This window comes from Piliocolobus tephrosceles, chromosome 14 (assembly GCF_002776525.5).
Source record: "Piliocolobus tephrosceles isolate RC106 chromosome 14, ASM277652v3, whole genome shotgun sequence".
NCBI lineage: Eukaryota > Metazoa > Chordata > Mammalia > Primates > Cercopithecidae > Piliocolobus > Piliocolobus tephrosceles.
This window is the reverse complement of record NC_045447.1, coordinates 15,676,451-15,702,159: the sequence shown is the minus strand read 5'-3', so window position 1 is coordinate 15,702,159 and position 25,709 is coordinate 15,676,451. Positions and strand designations below refer to the sequence as shown.

At 42.2% G+C, this 25,709-nt stretch overlaps 3 protein-coding genes across 8 annotated transcripts in view; 1 reads left to right on the top strand and 2 right to left on the bottom strand.

Annotated features, from left to right (window-relative positions):
- ZBTB6 (zinc finger and BTB domain containing 6) overlaps positions 1 to 15,388 on the bottom strand; it is a 23,668-nt gene extending 8,280 nt beyond the window's left edge. The window contains exon 1 of the mRNA XM_031934128.1: positions 15,307 to 15,388. The gene's annotated coding sequence lies outside the window, so the exon portion shown is untranslated. The remainder of the gene's footprint in view (positions 1 to 15,306) is intronic.
- Positions 836 to 25,709, bottom strand: ZBTB26 (zinc finger and BTB domain containing 26). Of its 4 annotated transcripts, none has more exons than XM_023217206.2 (2): positions 25,618 to 25,709; positions 836 to 3,000 (listed from the first exon to the last, which is right to left on the bottom strand). In XM_023217206.2, exon 2 carries the CDS (start codon positions 2,988 to 2,990, stop codon positions 1,665 to 1,667), a length of 1,326 nt encoding a protein of 441 aa, XP_023072974.1. In that variant the 5' UTR covers positions 2,991 to 3,000; positions 25,618 to 25,709; the 3' UTR covers positions 836 to 1,664. The 4 variants fall into 4 exon arrangements, with proteins under 4 accessions (XP_023072974.1, XP_023072975.1, XP_023072971.1 ...); XM_023217207.2 differs by lacking the exon at positions 25,618 to 25,709 and adding an exon at positions 15,307 to 15,459; XM_023217203.2 differs by lacking the exon at positions 25,618 to 25,709 and adding an exon at positions 15,311 to 15,425.
- RABGAP1 (RAB GTPase activating protein 1) overlaps positions 15,511 to 25,709 on the top strand; it is a 190,437-nt gene continuing 180,238 nt past the window's right edge. The window contains exons 1-2 of one of the 3 annotated variants that reach the window (XM_023217195.1): positions 15,511 to 15,746; positions 19,842 to 19,975. The gene's annotated coding sequence lies outside the window, so the exon portion shown is untranslated. Of the gene's footprint in view, positions 15,747 to 19,841; positions 19,976 to 25,487; positions 25,573 to 25,709 lie in introns of those variants that run through there. The other 2 variants (XM_023217193.1, XM_023217196.1) reach the window with 2 other exon arrangements.

Below are 25,709 nucleotides of genomic sequence, written 5' to 3'. Positions count from 1 at the left end.
TAGTTATATCTTGGCCAATATTGGCCAGGCCACCTCTTCAGGCTTTGGATACCCCAACTTAAAATGAAAGAGGTGGAGTAAATGACCTCTTAAGATTCTCTAAGGACTCTACTAACACTATTACCTAAATCTAACTCATGGGTGAGAAACAAATAAGACTCAAAATTTTAGGTCTGAAGTACAACATGTGTTTTAGGAAAAAGAGTTGTTTTGTTTTTCCTTTTTGAAAATTAACTTTGTATTTGCAATCAATCAAAGGCAGCAAGGTGGGACAGTGTACCTTTAAGAGGAATATCTGTATACAGAAATGTGATTGCCCTTTCTGTGTCCAACCTAACTTTTATCATCCATTTTAGAAATTAAGGTACACGAGGAAATGAAAATTCAGAGACTTTTATGGTGCACAGGACAAAACTCTGATGGCCAAATTCACCTTTCTGATGGCTAAACTCTGAAACAAAATTCAGAGACTCCCAAATAGACTCTTTTTGGAGAGCCCATTATACTTTAGCACATTTTTAGTGTGCCTGGAGCAGTCCTGATCTCAAAAGCATCAACAAATTACACATTAATTATAAGCAGATGGGCCGGGTGCAGAGGCTTACGCCTGTAATCCCAGCACTTTGGGAGGCTCAGGCAGGCATATCACGAGGTCAGGAGATCGAGACCATCCTGGCTAACATGGTGAAACCCCGTCTCTACTAAAAATACAAAAAATTAGCCAGGTGTGGCAGCGTGTGCCTGTAGTCCCAGCTACTCAGGAGACCGAGGCAGGAGAATGGCATGAACCCGGGAGGCGGAGCTTGCAGTGAGCCGAGATCGCACCACTGCATTCCAGCCTGGGCGACAGAGCGAGACTCTGTTTCAAAAAAAAAAACCATATATATATATAAAAGCATATGGCCTCTTATGGGACATACTACCAGAGAGAAACATCCCATGTAAGTGCTGTTGTATAAGTGTACTTCTATCCCTGTTGATTATGCTCCTCATGGTCATCCCTAACTATCTGCCTGCAGGTGTTCCTCAAGAGAGGGTACTCTAGTGTATTTGAACAATTCAATGAGATGAAATTGGGCTATGATACTGTTAAAAAAGGTATATAACAAACCAGCATACTTCTTTATAGCCAGCTCCAAGACAAGTACAAATGGTAGGAAGCAGATTCATTTATCAGACATGGAGGAATAATCAATAGGCAACCAGAAGTTCTACCACATTTTCAGGTCAATAGCAATGTCGCCTTATATCTCAGCCTATTTTCTACCAAAGAAAGATTATTCACTTCTCTTAGCATAGCATCTATTAGTGGAAAGTAGGTGATGTTATTAACTTGTTGGTACCTTCGGAATGTGCCTAGTGAAAAGCCTAAAACAGTGTCAGTCTAAGACATAAGTCAATGTTAGGTAGACAAAAGGAATTATTCCTTGGGAAAGGAAAACAGACTTTACAAGATAAATAACTCAAAACAGAAAATGGGAGAGGGCAAAAGTAAGGCAAATCCACTCCAAGTGGTAAGTTGCCTGGTCTATTAGTGCTTTGACTCACTCCCTACCACCTACACAGAGGCTTTGGAGAAGTCAAACTAGCAAAATCACTCCTAAAAAGACCGAGACTATTGCCACATTCTCAGTCAGTTCGAGTTGTGAGCATGAAGCCCCTACTCAATTCACACAAGTACTATCATTTCTTAAGTTCAGGACAGCTTGGGCCAGTTTACCTGCATCCAGGACCTGTGTTGCATCGGGTTGTGGCTGACACCCTTTAGAGTCTGTGACTGTTGTACATGCAAAAGAATCAAAATCCACTGTGAGGTCTTGTACATTTCTCTCATTGGCATTATCAAAGCTGTTTTTGCCATGCAGCTGTTTAAGGTGTTTCCTCAAAACTGGTTTATGTGCAAAAACCATATCACAATAGTTACACTTATGGGGCTTATCTCCACTGTGAAGGTTAAGATGATCCTGTAAGGAACACTTCTGAGAAAAGGTTTTCCCACAGATTTTACACTGGAAAGGTTTAATTCCGGCATGCACACGCATGTGTCGATGAAGGTTGCCTTTCTGAGTAAAAGTCTTGCCGCAGAGTAGACACATAAAGAGTTTGTGCATTTTTAAATGGTTGGCGTAGTTCTCCAGGTGACGAAACACCCTGGTACACTTTGGGCATTGGTGATGCCACTGTAGGCCTTTGTCTACACCTCGAATATTAGGGCCAAAGACATCTTTTGAGGCCATGATGATGTTATCACTGCCTGTATAAGAAAGGGCATAATTGTGGAGATGGTTTTGTTCTATTTCACTTACTCTGTTTTCCACAGTTGAATTTATCAGGGAGTGCTGGGGCTCTGATGAATGTAAAGCAGTGGGTTCAGAAGAAATAAACTGGTTCTGATCTTTTTTACTTCTAACCTCTGATACATCCCCAATAGATTCTACCTTAACAATCTGAATATCACTGTCCTCCATATCCATACTGTCTTCAGATGGATGAATACAAGGTGAGTCCTGTTTTGGGGAGCCTCTGGCATCTCCCTGCTGTTCTTTTGACTGGGGAGAAGCACTCTGTGGTTCACATCCCTCTTTACTATCCATTGGTTGTTTTGGCTTTATAAACTTCCACAGGGCCTGTGTGCACCGTTCTACAATGTGGCTCATCTGGAGAAAACTTGCAGCAGTCAAGTAATTTACCAGTTCCATCTCAGGGAATTCCAGCACACCACTATAACAGGATAAGAGCAATTGTCTCCCCACTTCGGAACTCTGTAATATGGAGATTTTCACCTCTCTGGAATCATTCAGTAAAAATTGGTCTCTTAAGAAGGGGGAACCTGCAGCAAACACAATTTTATGTCCCTGTACCTCAATATCATCTATGAGAACTGTAACATCACAAAATTTATTCTCTTCTCTTAATTTGTTCATTTTTTGTAACATTGAATCTCCATAATTTTCAAACTTGAAGTGAAGGAGATCTGATCTTTCAGACATTTTGGCAGACCTAAAGAACAGAAATGTAAAAAGGTTGAATTTAAGGAAATTCAAACAATTAAGAAAGCTGGATCTACCTTCCAAAAACAAATCTGTGTTGTCATATCTGTTTTGTATGCATCTAAATGAAATCTTCCTTGAAAAGAGAAGCCACTATAACAGGTTTCAAAGGCTGTTAAAAATTACTCCTTACCAACATCAAGTGCCAAGTGCACCTAAAGAGTGGACTTGTATTTGTGTAAATAGCTTGGCATTCATTCAACTTTTAAAGATACTTAATACAAGAATAGTGCTTGGGCTAGTCCAAGAGTATCTTTTAACTTTTCAAATGAGAATTCTATCAGGTTTCTAAAGTAAACTAAAACATAACCCACACAAGTAAAGATGAAATAATCATCTTATTTTGTATAAAACTGTGAACCTGCTTCTTCTAAGACAAGATTAATTGCCTTCTCACTTCAGAACTCTAATATGGAGATTTTCTCCTCTCTAGAATCATTCAGTAAAATCTGGTCTCTGAAGAAGAGGGAACCTACAGCAAACACGGGTTCCTTTGCTCTTTTTCTTTGCTCTGTATTTTAAACAACTACACTGACACTGCTTGCCCAATTCCTGGTCAAACCTTTTTCTGTTTAAATTGATAGGAACTTACTCATACAAGTGTTCCTGCAATAAAATGAAAGTCACAGACCTAATGGGACAATGTTTAGGCAAAGACAAAGTTCTTTGTCCTGTCTATTCTGGAAAAATCTAAACTCTGTTTTTTTTTTGGAGACGGAGTCTGGCTTTGTCGCCCAGGCTGGAGTGCAGTGGCGCGATCTCTGCTCACTGCAAGCTCCGCTGCCTTTCGGGTTAATGCCACTCACCTGCCTCAGCCTCCCTAGAAGCTGGGACTACAGGCGCCCACCACCACGCCCGGCTAATTTTTTTTGTATTTTCACTAGAGACAGGGTTTCACCTTGTTCACCAGGATGGACTCGATCTCCTGACCTCATGATCCGCCCACCTCGGCCTCCCAAAGTGCTGGGATTACAGGCGTAAGCCACCGCGCCCGGCCTAAACTCTGTTTTAAGGAACATTTCTTGATATAGAAAATAAAATACTTGATGCAGAAAAACCAGATGAGCTATATGGTGGGAATCTGAGTAGCAGTAACATAAATCAAATCAATCCCTATTAGATTCTGTTCTTTAAACTTTATCCCTATTTATCAATCATTACTCATTATGTGGACTACTAGAACTGATTTATAAATGTTGCCTTGGCTTCCTTCTTATGTTCCCTCTAATACAGTTTTCACACCACCACATCTTTCAAAAACAGAGATCTGATTATACCCCACCCTGCCTAAACTCCTTCAGTGACTTCCCATTGTCTCCTGGATGAAGACTAACCTCTTGAATACAAACTGATTAACCAAACCCAATCATAATTAAGGTAAACACTGGAAAAACCCATTCAACAATGGAGAAGGTATCTTTCCCCAAACTGTCCGCATACTGATTCCTTTATATAGCAATTCCTTTGGAGAAAGTCTCCACATTCTGATTCCCTACTCTCATAAATGATTTTCTCATAACCTGGCTTCCCATTTGTCTCTCTCAAGGGAAAAGATAAATTTGCCATGCCAACACGATAATTCCAGTCCACCAGTCACTGTAAACCAATGACATAATGAAGTGACATTCTCTTTATGTATATATACACACACACACACACACACACACACACACATATATATATATATATACCAGTCTTTTATGAGATTAATGGTAGATATGTTAGGTCTGTCTTTGAGATATAGCTCTATCATCTCAGTGCATCAAGAAATTCACTGAATTTTATGTATTAATCAACCCCCTTAGTTCAGAGTCAGATGAGACAACCAGCTTCTCCTGGCCACATCTGGATCCCAAAGTTCAATCTTTATCATCTTAACTTCTATAACAATGAATATCAGCTCCTGATGGCAGAGTCTAGGTTTTATTCTTATTCCTTGGTGCCTGAACTTCTATAACAATGAATATCAGCTCCTGATGGCAGAGTCTAGGTTTTATTCTTATTCCTTGGTGCCTGAACTTCGGTAACAATGAATATCAGCTCCTGATGGCGGAGTCTAGGTTTTATTCTTATTCCTTAGTGCCTGATACATAACAGCACTCTCTTGGCTCCAGACCTAATGATACTTGTTTCCTTAGTTTAAAACACTACTTTTTAGGCCAGGCATGGTGGCTCACGCCTGTAATCCCAGCACTTCTGGAGGCCAAGGCAGGTGGATCACCTGAGGTTGGGAGTTCGAGACCAGCCTGACCAACTTGGAGAAACCCCGTCTCTACTAAAAATACAAAATTAGCTGGGTGTAGTGGCACATGCCTGTAATCCCAGCTATTCGGGAAGTTGAGGGAGGAGAATCACTTGAACCCGGGAGGCAGAGGTTGCAGTGACCCAACTTGCACCACTGCACTCCAGTCTGGGCAACAAGAGCAAAACTACATTTAAAAACAAAACAAAAAAAACAAGCTGGGCTTGGTGGCTCATGCTTGTTATCCCGGCACTTTGGGAGGCTGAGGTGGGTGGATCACGAGGCCAGGAGTTCGAGACTAGCCTGGCCAACACACTGAAACTCTGTCTCTATGAAAAATACAAAAATTACCCAGGTGTGGTGGCACGTGCCTGTAGTCCCAGCTTCTCAGGAGGCTAAGGCTGGAGAATCACTTGAACCTGGGAGGTAGAGGTTGCAGTGAGCCGAGATTGCGCCATTGCACTCCAGCCTGGGGAGGCTCTGTCTAAACAAAACAAAACAAAACAAACAAACAAAAACACCACTTTCTAAACAATTCTGACTCCCTTATTTTCTCTGAGAGGCCCTTCCCTGACCATTTAATACAGTAGAATTGTCTCTACTGGGCCCATTGCATACTTCTATTGTAACAGTCAACACACTTTATCAAATACTTATTCCTTCCCATCCAAACTCCAAGTTTCATGGTATTAGGGGAAAGCATCTCCAACTAATGCTGGGAACTTGCATCTTCTAAGACAAAATATTCTTTCCTTTTGCTTTGAATTATATTATACTTATTGCAGCTACATTGCTTGTCCCATTACTGGCCAAACCCTCTTCTGTTCAAATCAGTGTCTATTCCTATCACCTAATATTGCACTAAACACACAGCAAGTGCTCAGTTTGCATTAGTTGAATCTATCAGATTAGTTTGACAGTGGTAAGGAAGAACTGTTGTTAGGAAAACCAGCTTAGTGTCTGCAGAAGCATTACAGGTCTGAGGCCATGATGGCCTAGAAAGAAATAAAAATGGGAAGAAGAAGAAAGGAAAAATAACAAAAGATATTTCAAAGCACTTGGTAACTGACCGGATATAGAGAATGAATAAAAGGAATGTGTAAAGATTCTAAATTTAGGAGTTCATTTGAATGAGAATGGCATTGAAAGTGAGGTGACCCGCAGGGCACAGTGACTCACGCCTGTAATCCCAGCACTTTGGGAGGCCAAGGCGGGCAGATCACGAGGTCAGGAGATCGAGACCATCCTGGCTAACACGGTGAAACCCCCGTCTCTATTAAAAATACAAAAAATTACCCAGGCATGGTGGCAGGCGCCTGTAGTTTCAGCTACTCGGAAGGCTGAGGCAGGATAATTGTTTGAACCTGGGAGGTGGTGGTTGCAGTGAGCCAAGATTGTGCCACTGCACTCCAGCCTAGGTGACAGAGCAAGACTCCGTCTCAAAAAAAAAGAAAAAAAAAAAAGAGAGGTGAAATTTAGGAGGGGAGCTGGTGTGGCACCAGTAAAATAATAAGTATATTAATAAAAATATAAACAAAGCATAAGCTTTCCCCTTGTATGACATTTTGAATGTACCAATAATAATCACAATAAATACAAAAACTGCAATGAGAGAGGAGTGATGTAGACAAGCAAATGAAACATCAGAGAAAAGAAACTGAGTATTAACTACGAAGGGAAAATCTAGAAGATATACAGGGAAAATGTCAGTAACTTACAGCAGCAAAAGTATTATCATTGGTCCCTTTTAGCAACTGCAGTAGCTTAAAATATTCATTTTGGATTTGGAGTGGTGAATGTTCCAATTTGTAACCAGAGTTGTAAAAATGACTTTTTCAAGCGGCCACACAAAAGTGGCATTCTTTTTTAGCATGTAGCTGGTTTTGAAGGTGCCTATGAAACCCTCAGATCAGTATTTTCCTTCTCACACCCCAAAATAAGCATTCATTGCTTCTACCTATATTATGACAGTACTCACAATGCTTTAGACAGGTATCCTCAGAGACAATTGTTCCTTGCTCTAAAGATGAGCAGCTGTCATGTGTCATATGACAGTGTTTTGTTCAACAATGAACTGCATATACAATGATGGTCCCATAGACTATAATACCATATTTTTACTGTACCTTTTCTATATTTAGATACACAAACACTTACCATTGTGTTACAGTTGCCTACAGTATTCAGTATAGTAACATGTGGTACAGGTTTATAACCAAAGGGCAACAGGCTGTATCATACAACCTAGGTGTGTAGTAGGCTATACCATCTAGGTTTGCATTAAGTATACTCCGTGATGTTCACAAAATGATGAAATCACCTAACGACGCATTTCTCAAAACGCATCACAGTTATTAAGTGATGCATGACTATGCTCACTATCCATCAGTTCTCAAGAAAATTATCAACAAGAGCAGCCAACTGGATAGTTCAGGGAAGTGTTTACTTTGATCTGTCTGCTGTAGTCTAAGAATGTGAACAAAATTTATTGTTTTTTTAAAGGATGTTTTCCCTAGGATGTGTCAGCCCACTCTATTGTCTCCCTTTGATAAATTATTTCCAGGCCTCACATCTTATCCCTTAATTGTTTCCTTTCACTACTTTCTCTTTCCAATAGACTGTTAGTTATTTGAGGGTAAGGACCAATGGTTTGTTATACTTTATACAGCTCATTTAACAAAAAACAGAATAATAATGAGTTCTTAATGTTCCCCCATGAAATTATTACTAGAGTATGATACAGATGCTCTTCATTATCATGATATCTTCTTTTCAGTGCCTAGGGAGAGCTTTCGTTCTAGGGTTTGTTTCCAAAATAGTTTTGGCAATATAAAACCAAATTTTATCTTTTTTTTTTTTTTTGAGACAAGGTCTCACTCTGTCATCTGTCACCTAGGCTAGAGTGCAGTGGCGTAATCATAGCTCACTGCTGTCTTGGCACCAAGGCTCAAACAATCGTCCTGCCTCAGCCTCCTGAGTAGCCAGGACTACAGGTGCACACCACCACACCTGGCTAATGTTTTTTTTTTTTTTTTTTGAGACAGAGTCTCGCTCTGTCGCCCGGGCTGGAGTGCAGTGGCCGGATCTCAGCTCACTGCAAGCTCTGCCTCCCGGGTTTACGCCATTCTCCTGCCTCAGCCTCCCAAGCAGCTGGGACTACAGGCGCCTGCCACCTCGCCCGGCTAGTTTTTTGTATTTTTTAGTAGAGACGGGGTTTCACCGTGTTAGCCAGGATGGTCTCGATCTCCTGACCTCGTGATCCGCCCGTCTCGGCCTCCCAAAGTGCTGGGATTACAGGCTTGAGCCACTGCGCCCGGCACACCACCACACCTGGCTAATGTTTTTATTTTTTGTAGAGACAGGGTCTCGCTGTGTTGCCTAGGCTGGAGTGTAGTGGCATAATCAAATCTCACTGTAACCTAAAACTCCTGGGTTCAAGCAGTCTTCCCACAAGGCCTCCCAAAGTACCAGGATTACAGGTATGAGCCTGTTTTAAATACTTAAAATTTTTTTTTAATAGTTAAAAAAAATTTCTTATGAACTGTCTTAATTTTATTTAAAAATAAGAGAAATGATACCTAATCTTCCTTGCTACTTTTCAGGTATAGATGTTATACCTAAATTGACCCATTTAGGCTGAGCACAGTGGCTCATGCCTGTATTCCAGCACTTTAGGAGGCTGAAGTGGGCATACTGCTTGAGCTCAGGAGTTCGAGACCAGCCTGGCCAACATGGTGAAACCCCATCTCTACAAAAATTACAAAAATTAGCTGGGCGTGGTGGCGTGTGCCTGTAGTCCCAGCTTTTTGGGAGGCTGAAGTGGGAGGATGGCTTGAGCCCAGGAGGCAGAGATTGCAGTGAGCCATGATCATGCCACTGCACTCCAGTGTGGGTGACAAAGCCAGATCCTATCTCAATAAATAAATAAATAAATAAACCCATTTAATCATGACAATTTCTACAGGTAGGTATTACCATTATCCCAGATTTTGTATATGAGGAAACTAAGTTTAGAAAACATAAATAATTTGTAAACCCTAACAGAGGTTGAAAGTGTTAAGTGTTAGATCTGGTACTTGTGTATACACGGCATGATGCCAAAATCCAGGTATGAAACTACTAACCTAGGTACAGTTTTTTTTTTCTTTTTTTGAGATGGAGTTTCGCTCTTGTTGCCCAGGTTGGAGTGCAATGGCGTGATCTCGGCTTGCTGCAACCTCTGCCTCCTGGGTTCGAGCGATTCTCCTGCCTCAGCTTCCTGAGTAGCCGGGATTACAGGTGCCTGCCACCATGCCCAGCTAATTTTTTTTTTTTTTTTTTGAGACACAGTTTCGCTCTTGTCACCCAGGCCAAAGCACAATGGGCTTGCCGCAACCTCCGCCTCCCAGATTCAAGTGATTCTCCTGCCTCAGCCTCCCCAGTAGCTACGATTACAGGCATGTGCCACCATGCCCAGCTAATTTTGTATTTTTAGTAGAGATGGGGTTTCTTCATGTTGGTCAAGCTGGTCTCGAACTCCTGACCCGGGTAATCTGCTCGCTTCAGCTTCCCAAAGTGGTGGAATTACAGGCAGGAGCCACTGCACCAGGCCTAATTTTTGTATTTTTAGTAGAGACAGAGTTTCACCATGTTGGCCAGGCTGGTCTTCAACTCCTGACCTCAGGTAGTCTATCTGTCTGCCTCGGCTTCCCAAAGTGCTGGGATTACAGGCGTGAGCCACCCTGCCTGGCTGGTATGGTTTTATCTCAAGGATAATATTAATTGTGTAACTCTCAGATTTCCTTTCTTACATTCAGTATCATAAACACAGGCCAAGAAAATTCATTGAGCTCACACTTACGACTTGTATATTTTTGTTTTTGTTATGCTTCAAAAAAAGGTTTATGTTTAAAAACAAAAGTTATAACTTCAAGCCAAATTTTCATGAAATTAGAAGACTTAAATGGCAAGCATATATGTATTAGTCATATTCCTGATTGCGTGTTATGCCCTTATCCTTATTATACCTTTCTCATCTATTTTACTTTATATTATTATCCATCTTTTGTGTATTTATCTTTGTGGACTGAAACTTAATGCCATTTGCAAATAAAGCAGAAAATAAATATTATGAATATATTTGATTTCACAATCCCCAACTGTAGGTAACATCTAAGTATAGCAGTAATTACTCAAAATAGTAATAAAAATCACTCACATAATTCTAGATTATTGTCAAGCTTCTTGTAACTGAAGGAAAGTAAAGAACTGATCAGGTAGATTAGAGACACAGTCATCATATTTTGTTGATTCTTTCCTCAGACTGATCACTAACTCCTCACTCCTCCATTCTTACATCACTGCCATAGTTCAGGTCTTTATTATCTATTGCCTTGGTTACTGAGATTAAATCTGAATACTGTTGAGTTTCTATTAGCAAGTTTTGAATGATATTTCTCAAACATCAATGTAATGGGAATATTCTCACTTCCTCTTCACTTATATTTATACAATCCTTCCACAATTATAACTAATTTGAAATTTTCCCTTTGTTCAAATGGGAATAGTAAAAAAGGACTATTTACTGAATATTCCAGGTAGGACAATGTTCATTGTTATACTATAGGCAGTGAGAAAATAGTTTCTTTTCTCAAATGCTTCTAATGACTACCGGCAAGTAAAATTTTTCTATCTGTACAATAAATTCCTAAGCTATGTATCAGTTTGCTTCCTCACCTGTCTCATAAAAGTGCCCTTATCTTTCAACTTACCACTCACAACTACTTGGAAATCTTTGTCCCTCATTGACATATGTTCTTTTTCTAAAGAGGCTTTATTATACTACAGCCTTTCTCTCTATAAACTTTAATCTTCTTCTTCTTTTAGGTAACTTTCATGACACAGTACTCTCCAAGTTCTCAAGCTTTTGTTTCAACTTTTAAGTAATATATACAGAATATATTCTTCTTGAAAAATTTTTGAAGATTTTACACGTAATTCCTTCTCAACTGCCTACCACTCAGTATTCAGTTTAAGTTTGATCCTTCCTGACTCTCCCTCCCTGTATTTTGTTTATTTATTTATATATTTATTTATTATTTTTTGAAACGGAGTCTTGCTCTGTTGCCCAGCCTGGAGTGCAGTGGTGCAATCTTGGCTCACTGCAACCTCCACCTCCCGAGTTCAAGCAATTCTCCTGCCTCAGCCTCCTGAGTAGCTGGGATTACAGGCACGCACCACCAAGCCCGGCTAATTTTTGCATTTTTAGTAGAGACGCGGTTTCCCCATGTTGGCCAGCCTGGTCTTGAACTCCTGACCTCAAGTGATCCACCCGCCTTGGCCTCCCAATGTGCTGAGATTATAGGCATGAGCCACTGTGCCTGGCTCCTCCTGGCATTTTAAAAACAATACTTCTGTATGTCTAGCCACAGAAAGTATAACGTAATTAAGTTTCTTATACATAAACTAAACATATTGTTTTGCAACTTACTTCTTTCACTCATTGTTTTTGAGAGCAATTTATGTTGATGAATACAGATTTAATTCTTCTTTTGATTTTTTTTTTTAAATTTTTTGAGACCAAGTCTCGTTCTGTTGCCCAGGCTGCAGTGCAGTGGTGTGATCTCAGCTCACTGCAACTTTGGCCTCCCAGCTTCAAGCGATTCTCATGACTCAGCCTCCCACCCCTCAAAGTGTTGGGATTACAGGCATGAGACATGGCACCCGGACTAGTTCTTCTTTTAAAACTGTTACGTGGAAGTGGGCAAATTACTTAACTATTGATCTGTTTTCTACCATTGTTTTGCTGGTCTGTTCTTTGAGGCTTCACTAAATTGTATAAGGATAAGTATCTCTTTCAAAGCTAAGTCTCCAATTTTTTGCTGTTTTTTCAAAAAGCCTGTCTTCTGTTTCTCAATGTTTTATTACCTCTCTATGTTAACAATCCCTAAATCCCAATCCCCAATGGCCAAACTTAACCAAACTAAATCTCAATTCAAGGTACTCAAAAATACCTATTCTGGGCCGGGCGCAGTGGCTCAAGCCTGTAATCCCAGCACTTTGGGAGGCCGAGACGGGCGGATCACGAGGTCAGGAGATCGAGACCATCCTGGCTAACACAGTGAAACCCCATCTCTACTAAAAAAAAATGCAAAAAACTAGCCGGGTGAGGTGACGGGTGCCTGTAGTCCCAGCTACTTGGGAGGCTGAGGCAGGAGAATGGAGTAAACCCGGGAGGCGGAGCTTGCAGTTAGCTGAGATCCAGCCACTGCACTCCAGCCTGGGCGACACAGCGAGAATCCGTCTCAAAAAAAAAAAAAAAAAAAAAAAAATACCTATTCTGGGCTTCTTCCCTATCACTTGAAATGCATGAAGCCTACACTTGTGCACTGTCTAAACTTCAATAAGCCAAAAAATTTTTTATGGAGAATGGCTTGAAGAACAGTAAACATAGAGACAAGGAAGCATTTTAGTAGGTGATTACTCTAACAGATCAAGACAGAATGACATGGGCCTGAAGAGAGACAACAATAATATGGATGGAGAGGGGAAACAGATTTGAGAGACTTTTCAAACAAAGAACTGATGGGCTTGGTGACCAATGTGGAGAAATGGTCAAGATGACTCCAAGATATTTGGTTTGAGTAACTGGATATCTCTGACTGAGTGTCATTCAGTAAAGCAGGGAATATTGGAGGGCATGATCATGAGTCTGGTCTTGAGCCAGAGGAGCCTGCATGACATTAAGGTGAGGATCCATGAACTGGCTGAATATGAAGAAAAGATCTGATTACAGATGGTAAGTGATAAATGAAAGCATGAGAGTGGAAGAAATTAACCTAAATTGGCAGAGAGTAGAAACAGACTTAGGAAGAAAGAAAGAAAAAACATATCAAACATAAATCCTTTACTTACCTTCTTCTCAACCTGGGTCTCCTTCCAAGCCTCTCCATTCTTATCAATGAGCCTCTCTTTGCTTAAATTTTTCCCACTCCTTTGGCTCCTATATTCAGTCACTGCATAGAGCAGTGGGTAAAACCATGGACTCTGGAGCCCTATTTCCTAGGATCAAAACCCTGCTCAACTACTTTCTGTGTAACCTCGAACCACTCTGCTTCAATGTTCCCACCTATCAACAGGAACTTATTTCATAGTGTTGTTATGGAAAATAAATGATTTAATTTTTAAAGAGCTTAGAACAATGTCTGGTATGTACCCTATAAGCATGTGTTAGATATACAAATAAAGCCTGTCAATTTTCTTTGTGAAATCCTTTATAGATGTCCTATTTTTATTCCCATTTAACACCAAACCAACTGAGCTGCCTAATATTTCATAGAGTATCACCTCATCACTGCACTAAATTGCTTTTTAAAAGGTCACTAATGACCCCTTCATAAAGAAATGAAATACTCTTCCCTCCCCCAAGTCTCCAGATGCTCTGCAGGAATTGATCCAGTGGTCTCTCCTTGAAATTCCCTTCTCTTGATTTCTGGGCCTTCTTGCTTGCTGTAACCCCGCACTCCTACACTTTATTGCCTACCTCTGTTTCTGCTACTCCGCTTACTACTACTAGCTCCAATTCCTCTTTCTGCTTCAAAAATGTAAGCATTACCCCCCCAAATTTCCTTCTTTTTCAAAATTCTCTTCCTGATGCCAGCTATTCCCATGGCTTCCACTTCTATGCTAACTCAAACTTTTACCTCTAGCTACCATGTTTAGGCTGAGCTAAAGATTTGCATTTCCAACTCTATGCTGGACAGCTCTATGTGTCTATCGCATTAGACCTTTAATTCAACATGTCCAAAAAATGAATTCATAATCTACACTAAGCTCATGGCTTTATTTCTGATAATGGCATCACCTTCCTTCAGCTCAGAGGTCTAAAACCTAAGAATTAGATTTGGTCCCTCTCGCTTCTTCAGCATTCAGTTAATTACAGAGTCTTGACATAATCATCTCCAGTATACTTGTCTTCTTACCAATGACACCATTTTAACTGTATTTCAGGAATTCTTTGCCTTTCACTAGGCTGATCCCATTACTCCTTCAAAAGAATCTCCGATAAGAGTTCCTAGGTTTTAGCTAAAGAGTCTAAATGCAGTTAATAGAAAGTCCCTTCTCTATGGGCTTTCTACAGAACAAAATGATTTCCTGCAGTGCAAATCTGACCATATCAATCTTCTGTTCAGAACTCTTCAAAAAACTACCCATCTCCTTTAGGATTACACCATTCACCATCTGGACCTCAGTCGACTTTCCCAGTCTCATATCCATTCTGTGCATAGGAATCCCCCCATTTCCTCCTCTTCCCATACAAGTTATGCTCATTTCTCCACAGTATTGCAGTTGTTTTCCCTGAAAAACTCTTCAGCACTTTACTCTCTCCAAGTACAATTCAGACATCACTTTCTTTCTAAAGCCTTCTCAGCAACTGTCCCTTGAGCAATTAACACATATGTGACTGATACATACATATATATATATACACACACATAAGAGTACTTATTTATTCAGATCTCGCTCCCAAACTTAATCCTGAAAACTGGAACAATATCTTGCGAATCTCCAGTGTCTGGCATAGCGCCAGTAATATAAAAGGTGCTGCGGCCAGTCGCCAAATAGGGGAAAACCCCAGCAAAAGGGTAACCTAGCACTCAGAGTGATTCTCAAGTACTGGCACTGAATGCCTGGGCTTGAGCTGGCTCCCGAGGCTCATTTTATTAGGGCCTCACACCTCTGGTACTTCTTATAACATGCCAGAGTCAGGCCCCCAAGCCAACTGCTGGGCCCTCAGCTGGGGTCCTAGGAGGCGGTCCCAGGGGCATCCTCAGGCTCCCCACTCCAGTCATAGGAAAAGGAAAGGGGCGGGGCGCAGCGTGGGCCGGGCCAAGGGCTTCTCAAGTCCCCAGGGGCCTAGGCCAGCCTCTCGGCTCCCATCCCAGTGCAGGTCCCGGTTGATCCAGGGCCCCAGGGGGGTTCCATTTTGAGAGACCCCGCACCCCAGCCCGGCGCTCCGGCCGTCTCCGCACTTACAGACCCGGGGGAAGGCCGCCGTCAGGATCCGGCACCGCCAGGAGCTCCGGCCCCTCGGGGCTCCGGGAAGGGGGAGGGGCAGGGAACCCGAGCCAAAGGGGGACCCAACGGAACCGGAAGGGCAGCTCTGGCCGGACAAAGATAACTTCCAGGTCCCATGGTCCTCTCCGCCAATCGGAAGGCTCGGAGGACAACGGGGGCCCCGAGAGGGAATTTCTGCGTTGTGGGCGGGGCGCGGACGGAGGGCGCCGTACTGTCGGCGTTAGCTTTACTGCCTACTACCCGAGGTGCAGTAGCTAGTTAGCGTCTGCGGCTCAGGCCTTGTGCTCCTTGCAGGGACCTGCTGCCCGGGACCCCCGTCTCAGCGGCTCTTCTGCAGCTGGGCCTAGACGCTTCGCTGCCTCCTTGGGCCTGAGGGGCTCCTCTGCACTTAAACTTTGGTAAGTCCTCGCCTAGGAGTGTAGACTCGTTGCTCGGGAGCCCGAGGAGCAGAACGCTCGCCCCTCACTTTTGGATGTTTTTCAGGGATCTTGCCTTGGAGTTCTTCCTAGGGCAATCTCTTGCATTCCCATGGCTTCCGTTACCTACTTCATGCTGACCATTCACAACTCAGCCAGCTACATGGACGAGATCTCCAATTGATTGTTCTGATGTGAATGTACCTTTTAATTATCTCCAGTTCATCTCATCTCCTATCCAGACCGGAAAACTTGAGGATCCTTCTAGAGTTCTTTTCCTTGCCAATCCAGTTTACTGGTTTCTGTCCATTCTTTTCGTTTTTGGTGGTGGTGAGAGGCTTTTTATTGTGGTAAAAGATGCGTAATGTTTATTACTTCAATCATTTATAAAGTGTATAAAGCTCGATGGTCTTGAACTCTGGAGTTCAAGTGATCCGCCCTCCTTAGCCTCCCAAAGTGCTGAGATTACATGTGTGAGCCACTGCTCCCAGCCTTTCCCTCTTTTTAATGTAGTTATTTACAACAATAAATTTCCCTTTGATCACTGCTTTCACTACAGCTGATAAGTTTTGTATGTTGTGTTATTTTCATTCATTTCTATGTATTTTCTAATGTCCCTTTTGATTTCTTTTGTTTTTGGGTTTTTTTTTTTTTTTTTTTTTTTGAGATGGAGTTTTGTTCTTGTTGCCCAGGCTGGAGTGCAATGGTGTGATCTCGGCTCACCGCAACCTCCGCCTCCTGGGTTCAAGCTATTCTCCTGCTTTCGCCTCCCAAGTAGCTGGGATTACAGGCATGTGCCACCACGCCGGGCTAATTTTATATTTAAAGACATGGAGACGGGGTTTCTCCATGTTGTTCAGGCTGGTCTCCAACTCCCGACCTCAGGTGATCCACCCGCTTTGGCCTCCCAAAGTGCTGGTATTACAGGTGTGAGCCACCGTGCCCGACCTTGATTTCTTCTTTGACCCAGTGGTTAAGAGTGTTGTTTAACTTTCAGATATTTGTGACTTTTCCAGTTATCCTTCTGTTGTTAATTTCTAACTTCATCTGTGTGGTCCGAGAAGATACTTTGTATGATAGTTATCTTGTAAAATATTATGAAACTTGAATTGTGGCATACAGTCTGGTGAATTCCTCATGTACTTTAGAGAAGAATGTATATTCTGCTCTTGCTGGGTGGATTGTTCTGTATATGTCTTCTAAGTATAGCTGGTTTATTATGATATTTAGTTCTCTATTTCCTCACTTATCTTCTATCTGATTCTTCTCCCCATTATTGAAAATGGGGTATTGTAGTCTCCCACTATTATTGTAGAACTGTTTATTCTTTTAATTCTGTCCATTTTTGCTTCATGTATTTTGAGAGTCTGTTCCTAGCTAGGTAAATGCCTACAATTTTTATATAATCTTGTTGTAATGAGCCTTTTATTAATATATGATGTCTTTATCTCTCATAACTTTTTAAATTTTAAAATCTATTTTGTCTAATCGTAGTATAACTACATCAGTTCTTTTTCAGTAACTATTTGCATGTTATATCTTTTTTCATCAAATTATTATTATTGTTGTTGTTATTATTTGAGAGGGAGTCTCAATTTGTCACCCAGGCTGGAGTGCAGTGGTGCCATTTCAGCTCACTGCCACCTTCGCCTCCCGGGTTCAAGTGATTCTCCTGCCTCAGCTCCAGAGTAGCTGGGATTACAGGCGCCTGCCACCACGCCCGCCTACTTTTTGTAAATTATTATTATTTTCTGAGACAGAGTCTTCCTCTGTCGCCCAGGCTGAAGTGCAGTGGTGCAGTCTCGGCTCACTGCAACCTCCACCTCCTGGGTTCAAGCGATTCTCCTGCCTCAGCCTCTCAAGTAGCTGGGATTACAGGTGCACGCCACCATGCCCAGTTAATTTTTGTGGTTTTAGTAGAGATGGGGTTTCACCATATTGGCCAGGCTGGTCTCAAACTCCTGACCTCGTGATCTGCCCACCTTGGCCTCCCAAAGTGCTGGGATTACAGGCGTGAGCCACTGTGTCCAGCCCTTTTTCCTTAAATTATTGAAAAAAATTTTTTTTGGTAGACACCAGGCCTTGCTATGTTCCTTAGGCTGGTCTTGAACTCCTGGCCTCAAGTTACCTTTGTTCTCCCTAAGTACTGGGACTGCAGGTGTGAGCCACTGTACCTGGCTCTTTTTCTAACCTTTTATTTTCAAGCTATTTGTGTCTTTGGATGTCAAGTGATTCTCTTGTAGATAGTATTTAGTTGGATCATGTGGACTCTGTGTGTATTTTTAAAATTAATTTGCCCTTTCTTTTTAAAAAATAAATATAATTTTAGAGACAGGGTCTCACTCTGTCGCCCAGGCTGGATTGTAGTGGCACAATCATAGCTCACTGAAGCCTTGAACTCCTGAGCTCAAGTGGTCCTCTCACCTCAGCCTCCCAAAGTAGCTGGGACTACAGGTATGCAACACCACACTTGACCCTCCCCTCTCCTCCCCTCCCCTCCCCGACAGAGTCTCACTCTGTTGCCCAGGCTGGAGTGCGGTGGCACAGTCTTGGCTCATGGGACCTTGGCATGATGGGACCACAGGCATGCGGTCCTATCAAGGGATCCGCCTGTGCTGGCCTCCCACAGTGCTGGGATTATAGGCATGAGCCACTGTACCCAGCCTTGACTCCTACTGTCTTTAGATTGGAGAGTTTAAACCGTTTAGATTTAAAGTAATTATTGATAAGGTGGGATTTATATCTGTCACTTCTCTATTTGGGTTTTATATGCTTTTTTAAATTCTCATTTCCTCCATTACTGCTTTTTTCTGTTAGTGTTTCGTTGATCTTTTTTTTATCATGAAACTTTTGATTCCCCTCTCGTTTCCTTTTGTGTGTATATTCTATAGATATTTTATTAGTGGTTACCATAGGTATTACACTCAACATCCAAAAGTTATAACAATATAATTTGAATTGATACCAAGTAACTTCAATAGCATACAAAAACTCTGCTCATGTAAAGCTCTGCCCTTTCCTTTCTGTTACTGATGTCACAGACAACATTTTATACATTGTATATCCAATAACATAATTTTTTTTTTTTTGAGACAGTCTCTCGCTCTGTCACCCAGGCTGGAGTGCAATGGCACAGTCTCAGCTCACTGCAACCTCTGCCTCCCGGGTTCAAGTGATTCTCCTGCCTCAGCCTCCTGAGTAGCTGGGATTACAGGCACCCACCACCACGTCCAGCTAATTTTTTTGTATTCTTAGTAGAGATGGGGTTTCACCAATATTGGTCAGGCTGGTCTCGAACTCCTGACCTCAGGTGATCCACCCACCTTGGCCTCCCAAAGTGCTGGGTTACAGACATGAGCCACTGCGCCGAGCCCACATAAATATTTCTTATGCATTTGACTTTTAAATCAGAGAAAATAAAAAGTGGAGTTACAAATCATAATTATAATACTTGCTTTTATAGTTGCCAGTGTATTTGACTTACTAGGAATCTCTGTTTCTCTGTATGGCTTTGAGTTACTATTGAGTGTACTTGCATTTCAACCTGTCGGTTTCTCTTTAGCATTTCTTGAGGGGCAGGAATGCTGGTGATAACAAACTCCCTTGGCTTGTCTTTCTCAGGAAATGTCTTAACTTCACCCTCATTTTTGAAGAACAATTTTGCCAGATATAGATTTTTCCATGACAGTTTTTTTTTTCTTTCGAGCCTCTGAGGATTCTTTATTGGCTGATAATCTTATTGCAATCCTTTGTATGGGACAAGTTGCTCATCTCTGGCTGCTTTCAGGATTCTCTCTGTTTTTTTTTTTTTTTGGTTTTTAACAGCTTAATTATAATATATTTGGTGGTTTCTTAGTATTTCCTATCAGGAGTCTGATAAACTTCTTGGATTTGTACACCATTGTTGTTCATAAAGTTTGGAGAGTTTTGACCATGATTTCTTGCAATATATTCTGCCCTTTCTTCTCCTTTGAAACTCTCACAATTCATTATGTTTGTCCTCCTGATGGTATCTCACAGGGTCCCTTAGGTTTTATTTACTGTTCACTTTTCTTCATTCTTTTTTCTATTTTTCAGATGGAGTAGGAGTCACAAGGAATCCACCTCTCCACCTAGACAACAGTTGTACCAGCAGCAACTCTCTGAAGTAACTGTTGGAACTCTGGAGTCTATTCGAATGCTGTTACACCTTCCAAGGGAGAGCTGGGCTGGTAAATAGAGGTTAATTTCAGTCTATGTCAGCTTTTAATGTGATAGCAGCTACTCATTCAGTGTTACTTAAAACTGTAGCACGCAGCTGTATCCACATTCCTGGTGCGGCTTGCTGGAGGCTGGGTGGGCAGTAAGAACTTTGTCCTCCAAATACTGGCTGTCGATACTCTGGTTGCTGATGACTGAGCTGCAGGTGCAGAGGCAAGTTGCCACTGTTTTGACCCCTCACCAGGTGAACCTCTTTCCAAGGGTTTTAAAGGAATAGCACCTGTTTTGTTTGTTTGCTTTCCCTTTTACCCCATTTATGAGTCAGATATTGAAGGATTAGGATATTCAAAAGCAATCACTTAGGCAGGGGAAAGTAGAAGCCTACTGCATATAACCAGGGAAAGACACAGCTAAGAAAAGACCTAAGAAAACCTTAAGCTTTTACCCGAGGCTGATCCTGATCCCCAGCACAGAGACAATTACAAAAGCCCAGCAAACATGGGGGCAGAAGGAGAATCTTATTTTCAGATTCACCACATTATAAGATTCAAATGTTCAGTTTTCAACAACAACAACAAATGATAAGGATTTAAAATTTAATTATTTTAAGTGCCATAATTAAAAAGTCAAGGAATGTAACCAGATGGAATTTATGGTTCTGAATTGGATACTGATTTGGGAATACTGGTTGTAGAAAAATTTAAAGGCATGTGGTTGTAGTCTCACTTAATTGGTTGTTACTGGGCAATACAGACCCCATCTCCAGTTGAAAAATAAAATTAAAAAAAAAAAAAAATCACAGCCGGATGCGGTGGCTCACGCCTGGAATCCCAGCACTTTAGGAGGCCGCGGCGGGTGGATCACGAGGTCAGGAGATCGAGACCATCCTGGCTAACATGGTAAAACCCCGTCTCTACTAAAAATTCCAAAAATTAGCCGGTCGTGGTGGCGGGCGCCTGTAGTCCCAGCTACTCGGGAGGTTGAGGCAGGAGAATGGCGTGAACCCAGGAGGCGGAGCTTGTAGTGAGCCAAGATCGCACCACTGCACTCCAGCCTGGGTGACAGAGCAAGACTCCATCTCAAAAATAGAAAAAAAATCACAGGACATGGAAAGAAACAGGAAAGTATGGTCTATTCAGAAGAACAAAATAAATCAACTCCAACTATTTCCACAGAAGCCAAGATAGATATCTGACTTAATAGACAAAGGCTTTAAAACTATTTTGAAGTAGTTCAACGAACTAACAGGGCTGGGCGCGGTGGCTCACGCCTGTAATCCCAACACTTTGGGAGGCCAAGGCGGGCGGATCACCTGAGGTCAGGAGTTCGAGACCAGCCTGGCCAACATGGTGAAACCCTGTCTCTACTAAAATACAAAAATTAGCCAGGCTTGGTGGCGTACCCCTGTAATCTCAGCTTCTCGGGAGGCTGAGACAGGAGAATCGCTTGAACCTGGGAGGCGGAAGTTGCAGTGAGCCAAGTTCCTGCCACTGCACTCCAGCCTAAGTGACAGAGACTCTGTCTCCAAAAAAACAAACAAACAAAAAGGACTAAAGGAAGACCTGAATGAAGTCAGAAGAACAATGTATGAATAAAATTAGACTATCATTAAAGAGAAATAAAAGGGAGCTGAGGTCAGGCGCGATGGCTCATTCCTGTAATCCCAGCACTTTGGGAGGCAAAGGCAGGCGGATCATGAGGTCAGGAGTTCAAGACCAGCCTGGCCTCCATGGTGAAACCCCATCTCTACTAAAAATACAAGAATTAGCCGGGCATGGTGGCGTGCCTGTGATCCCAGCTACTGGGGAGGCTGAGGCAGGAGAATCACTTGAACCCGGGAGTTGGAGGTTGCAGTTTGTCGAGATTGCACCACTGCACTCCAGCCTGGGTGACAGAGTGAGACTCTATCAAAAAAAAAAAAAAAAAGCTGAAATGAAATTCTGGACCTGAAAGATACAGTAACTAAAATGAAAAATTTACATAGAAGGGTTCAAAAACAGATTTGAATGAGCCGAAGAAGGAACCAGCAAATTTGAATATATTTTTTTGTAAAATACCCATGGAACCCTGTTCCTTCTTCTTTCCCCCTGCTTCCTTAGCTCATGCCTTCTTCATCTTAGGCAGCTTCCAAACTATTCTATCAACCTCCTCTTTTCCCTGCTCTAGTTTTACTAGAGTGATCTTTAAAAAAAACCCAAATCTAATATTGTCACTGTCCTTTAAAATATCCAAGGGCACCCGTGTGTCTATAGAGTGAACTTCAGTTTCCTTATTTTAGCATTCAAGGACCTTCCTATTTTGGCTCCAGCCTACTACATTGCTTTATTTCACACCAGCCCCACATTCCATTCATATACTGTAACCACATTTTCTTGGGTACAAAGTCACTTACTGAAAAAAAGTTGAGCATATTTGGAAACCAAAATTCATTTTCTGTGAGTGGGATATCAACATATAGCATTGGTAGGCATTGAAACAGACTATAGTCTATTTTTAAAATGAATTAGATGATAAAAACAACATGTATATCATCACTAATCCAGTGGTCAATATTAGCATAATTCTGTAAGATACCGTAAATGTTGCATCTATTGTAGATACAATGTTATATATCTAACATAACATCTAACAGGTTAGATTCATCACATTGTATGTAATATAATGAAACATAAAGTATAACCTGTCACTTGTGAGGTGTACTAGTCTGATATGTTTGACTTGAATCCACTGAGTCTTCCAATATAACTTTCTTGTTCAAGAAATACAAGGCTTGTAGGAACAAGCTCAATGACTTCATGAGGAAGCAACCACTCAGATAAAAACATTTTGCACTTCAAGTGGCCTGATTTCTACAGTGAACAAGAATCTTTTAATTTTTTTTAAGTGCCATAATTAAAAAATCAAGGAATGTAACCAGATGGAATTTATGGTCCTGAATTGGATACTGATTTGGGAATACTGGTTGTAGAAAAATATAATTTGGTCAACAGAATATTTGATTGTAGTTAGGTATTATATGAGAGGAAATTTTCCTGTAATATTACTCATTTAAGAAAGCCAACTGTAAAAATAACTTTAGGTTGACAGAAAATGTGAATATGATCTAGAAATTAGGTGAGAAGAAAATGTACTGAAATAAGGTAGATATTTTTAATTGAAAAAGGAGATGACTAAAGTGATCTCATTTTGAAAAAAAAAATACACACACACACAAGGATATACTGTAAAGTATTAACATTGGTGCTGAGAATGCCATGTTTTTTGTTTTTCATTAAAACATAGAGACAGGGTCTCACTATGTTGCCCAGGCTGGTCTCAAACTCCTAGGCACAAGCCATCCTCCCACCTCGGCCTCCGAAAGTGTTAAAATTACAGGCATGAGCCTGGCCTTTATTTAAAAAAAAAATTTTTTTTGGCCGGGCGCGGTGGCTCAAGCCTGTAATCCCAGCACTTTGGGAGGCCGAGACAGGCGGATCACGAGGTCAGGAGATCGAGACCATCCTGGCTAACACGGTGAAACCCCCGTCTCTACTAAAATACAGAAAACTAGCCGGGCGAGGTAGTGGGCGCCTGTAGTCCCAGCTACTGGGGAGGCTGAGGCAGGAGAATGGCGTGAACCCGGGAGGCGGAGCTTGCAGTGAGCTGAGATCCGGCCACTGCACTCCAGCCTGGGCGACACAGCGAGACTCCGTCTCAAAAAAAAAAAAAAAAAAATTTTATTTCAGCTTGTCTGTATTCTCCAAGGCATGTTGTACTGATTGTATAGTACAATTTTATTTAAAAATGTATGTTAAGATTTACATAAATATTTGGGGTGTACATGAATCAAGAAATACATGAAAGGGCACCAAAACGTTAAAAGTGGTTTTGTTGGGAGAAAGTATTACTTTCTCCCTAATACTTTATTCTTTGAATATCTTGAAATGGATATTTTGTAACTGTATAAGGAGAAAGGAAGCGAAACTCTTTTTCTGCAGGGGTACAGCCACTTCTGTTGTATTAGACAAATCACAGAGGGATTGTAACAGAACACAGCTTTTTCTTACTGTTTTTTCTCTGGTTGATCGGGATGCATTATCCACCAGAAAACACTGTAGATGACTCATTCACCAGGAAAAGAGCATATGCCAGTTGGAATAAAGAAAGGGGAAGAGAAAGGAAGAGGCTGTAGAATTATTTTATAAATTATCACGTCTTAAGAGCCAGGTGCGGTGGTGCATGGCTACATACAGTCCCAGCTACTCAGGAAGCTGAGGTGGTAGGAGAGCTTGTGCCCAGAAGTTCGAGGCCCAGGATACGATCGTCTCTGAATAGCCACTGCACTGCAGCCTGGACAAGATAGGGTCTCTTTAAAAATAAGACTTAACTAGCACTTTAATAATCATTGTTTTTGTTCCCCACTACATTGTACATTCATTGAGGACAGGGACTTTAAACTTCATTATATTGCTGTTGCTGTGTTTCACCTTTGAATGATGTTAAAATAAAAATCTCATCTGTGAATCACAATCTGATATAACCTTGTGCATTTCTGTCCTCTTGTGTGCCTTAAATGCCTTTAGGCAGCTATGTTGTACCAGTGGTTTTAGCACTTGGCAGTCGAAAGTTTTGACTTCTAGACTGGATTCTGGTCTAGAATTCTGGTCTAGACTCATTTTATAAAGCTAAATTACTTTATAAAATGAGAAAAATCGTACCATTCTCACAGGTTTGTGGTAAAGCTGAAATGAGACAGCCACATAAAGACCCATCACAATCCCTGACACACCGTGCGTCCTCAATAAATGCCAAGTGAATTTTATTACGCTGTGAAGTACTGATTTTCTTTCTTTCTTTCTTTTTTTTTTTTTTTTGAGACGGAGTCTCGCTCTGTCGCCCAGGCTGCAGTGCAGTGGCCGGATCTCAGCTCACTGCAACCTCTGCCTCCCGGGTTCACGCTATTCTCCTGCCTCAGCCTCCCGAGTAGCTGGGACCACAGGCGCCGGCCACCTCGCCCGGCTAATTTTATGTAATTTTAGTAGAGACGGGGTTTCACCGTGTTAGCCAGGATGGTCTCGATCTCCTGACCTCGTGATCCGCCCGTCTCGGCCTCCCGAAGTGCTGGGATTACAGGCTTGAGCCACCGCGCCCGGCCAGAAGTACTGATTTTCAAACAGGACTTGCACATGAAAGATAAGCAGGGAGATTCCTTGCTCAAGCACCAGTACTCTGGGGTTGTACCCTTTGTTAGGCTCAACAGGTACTACCCAGTCCGCTTCCACAGTCCCCAGTCCCGGCCGCCTGTCCAACTCCAGATACAGAGCGCAGCCGAGGTCCAGCTCACAGCCTGTGCACTTCGCGCAGGCGCACAGTCCTGAGGCGCCCTGAAAACCCAAGTAGGGCTCGGAAAGAGGAAGCTCCGCCTCGCTTCCCGGTATTGGGCCAATAGGGTCGCTCGTCGTGGTCGCCGACCTATGAGACGGGCAGGGGGCGGGGCGGAGGGCGGAAGAAGTCGCGCTCACGTGAGTAAGGGGCTAGGGGGGCGGGGAAAGGGCGGCTTGGGAGGCCCAGGCGGTGGAGCCTCCGGGACGGCGAGCGGCGGGCGGCGGAGGAGGAGACGGCGGGTCGGGTAGGGCCGCGTTTCCCCTCCTCCTCCTCCCACTCTCCTACCTACCAACCCCAGGGGTATTTTCCGACGGCCGCTGCGGAGAGCCAAACCGTCTTCTCATCCCGCGGGGTCGGGCCAGTAGAGCTCCGCTCAGCTCC

Coding starts and splice junctions, on each gene's coding strand:
- ZBTB26 (XM_023217206.2), bottom strand. CDS start 2,990: ATGTCTGAAAGATCAGATCTCCTTCACTTCAAGTTTGAAAATTATGGA.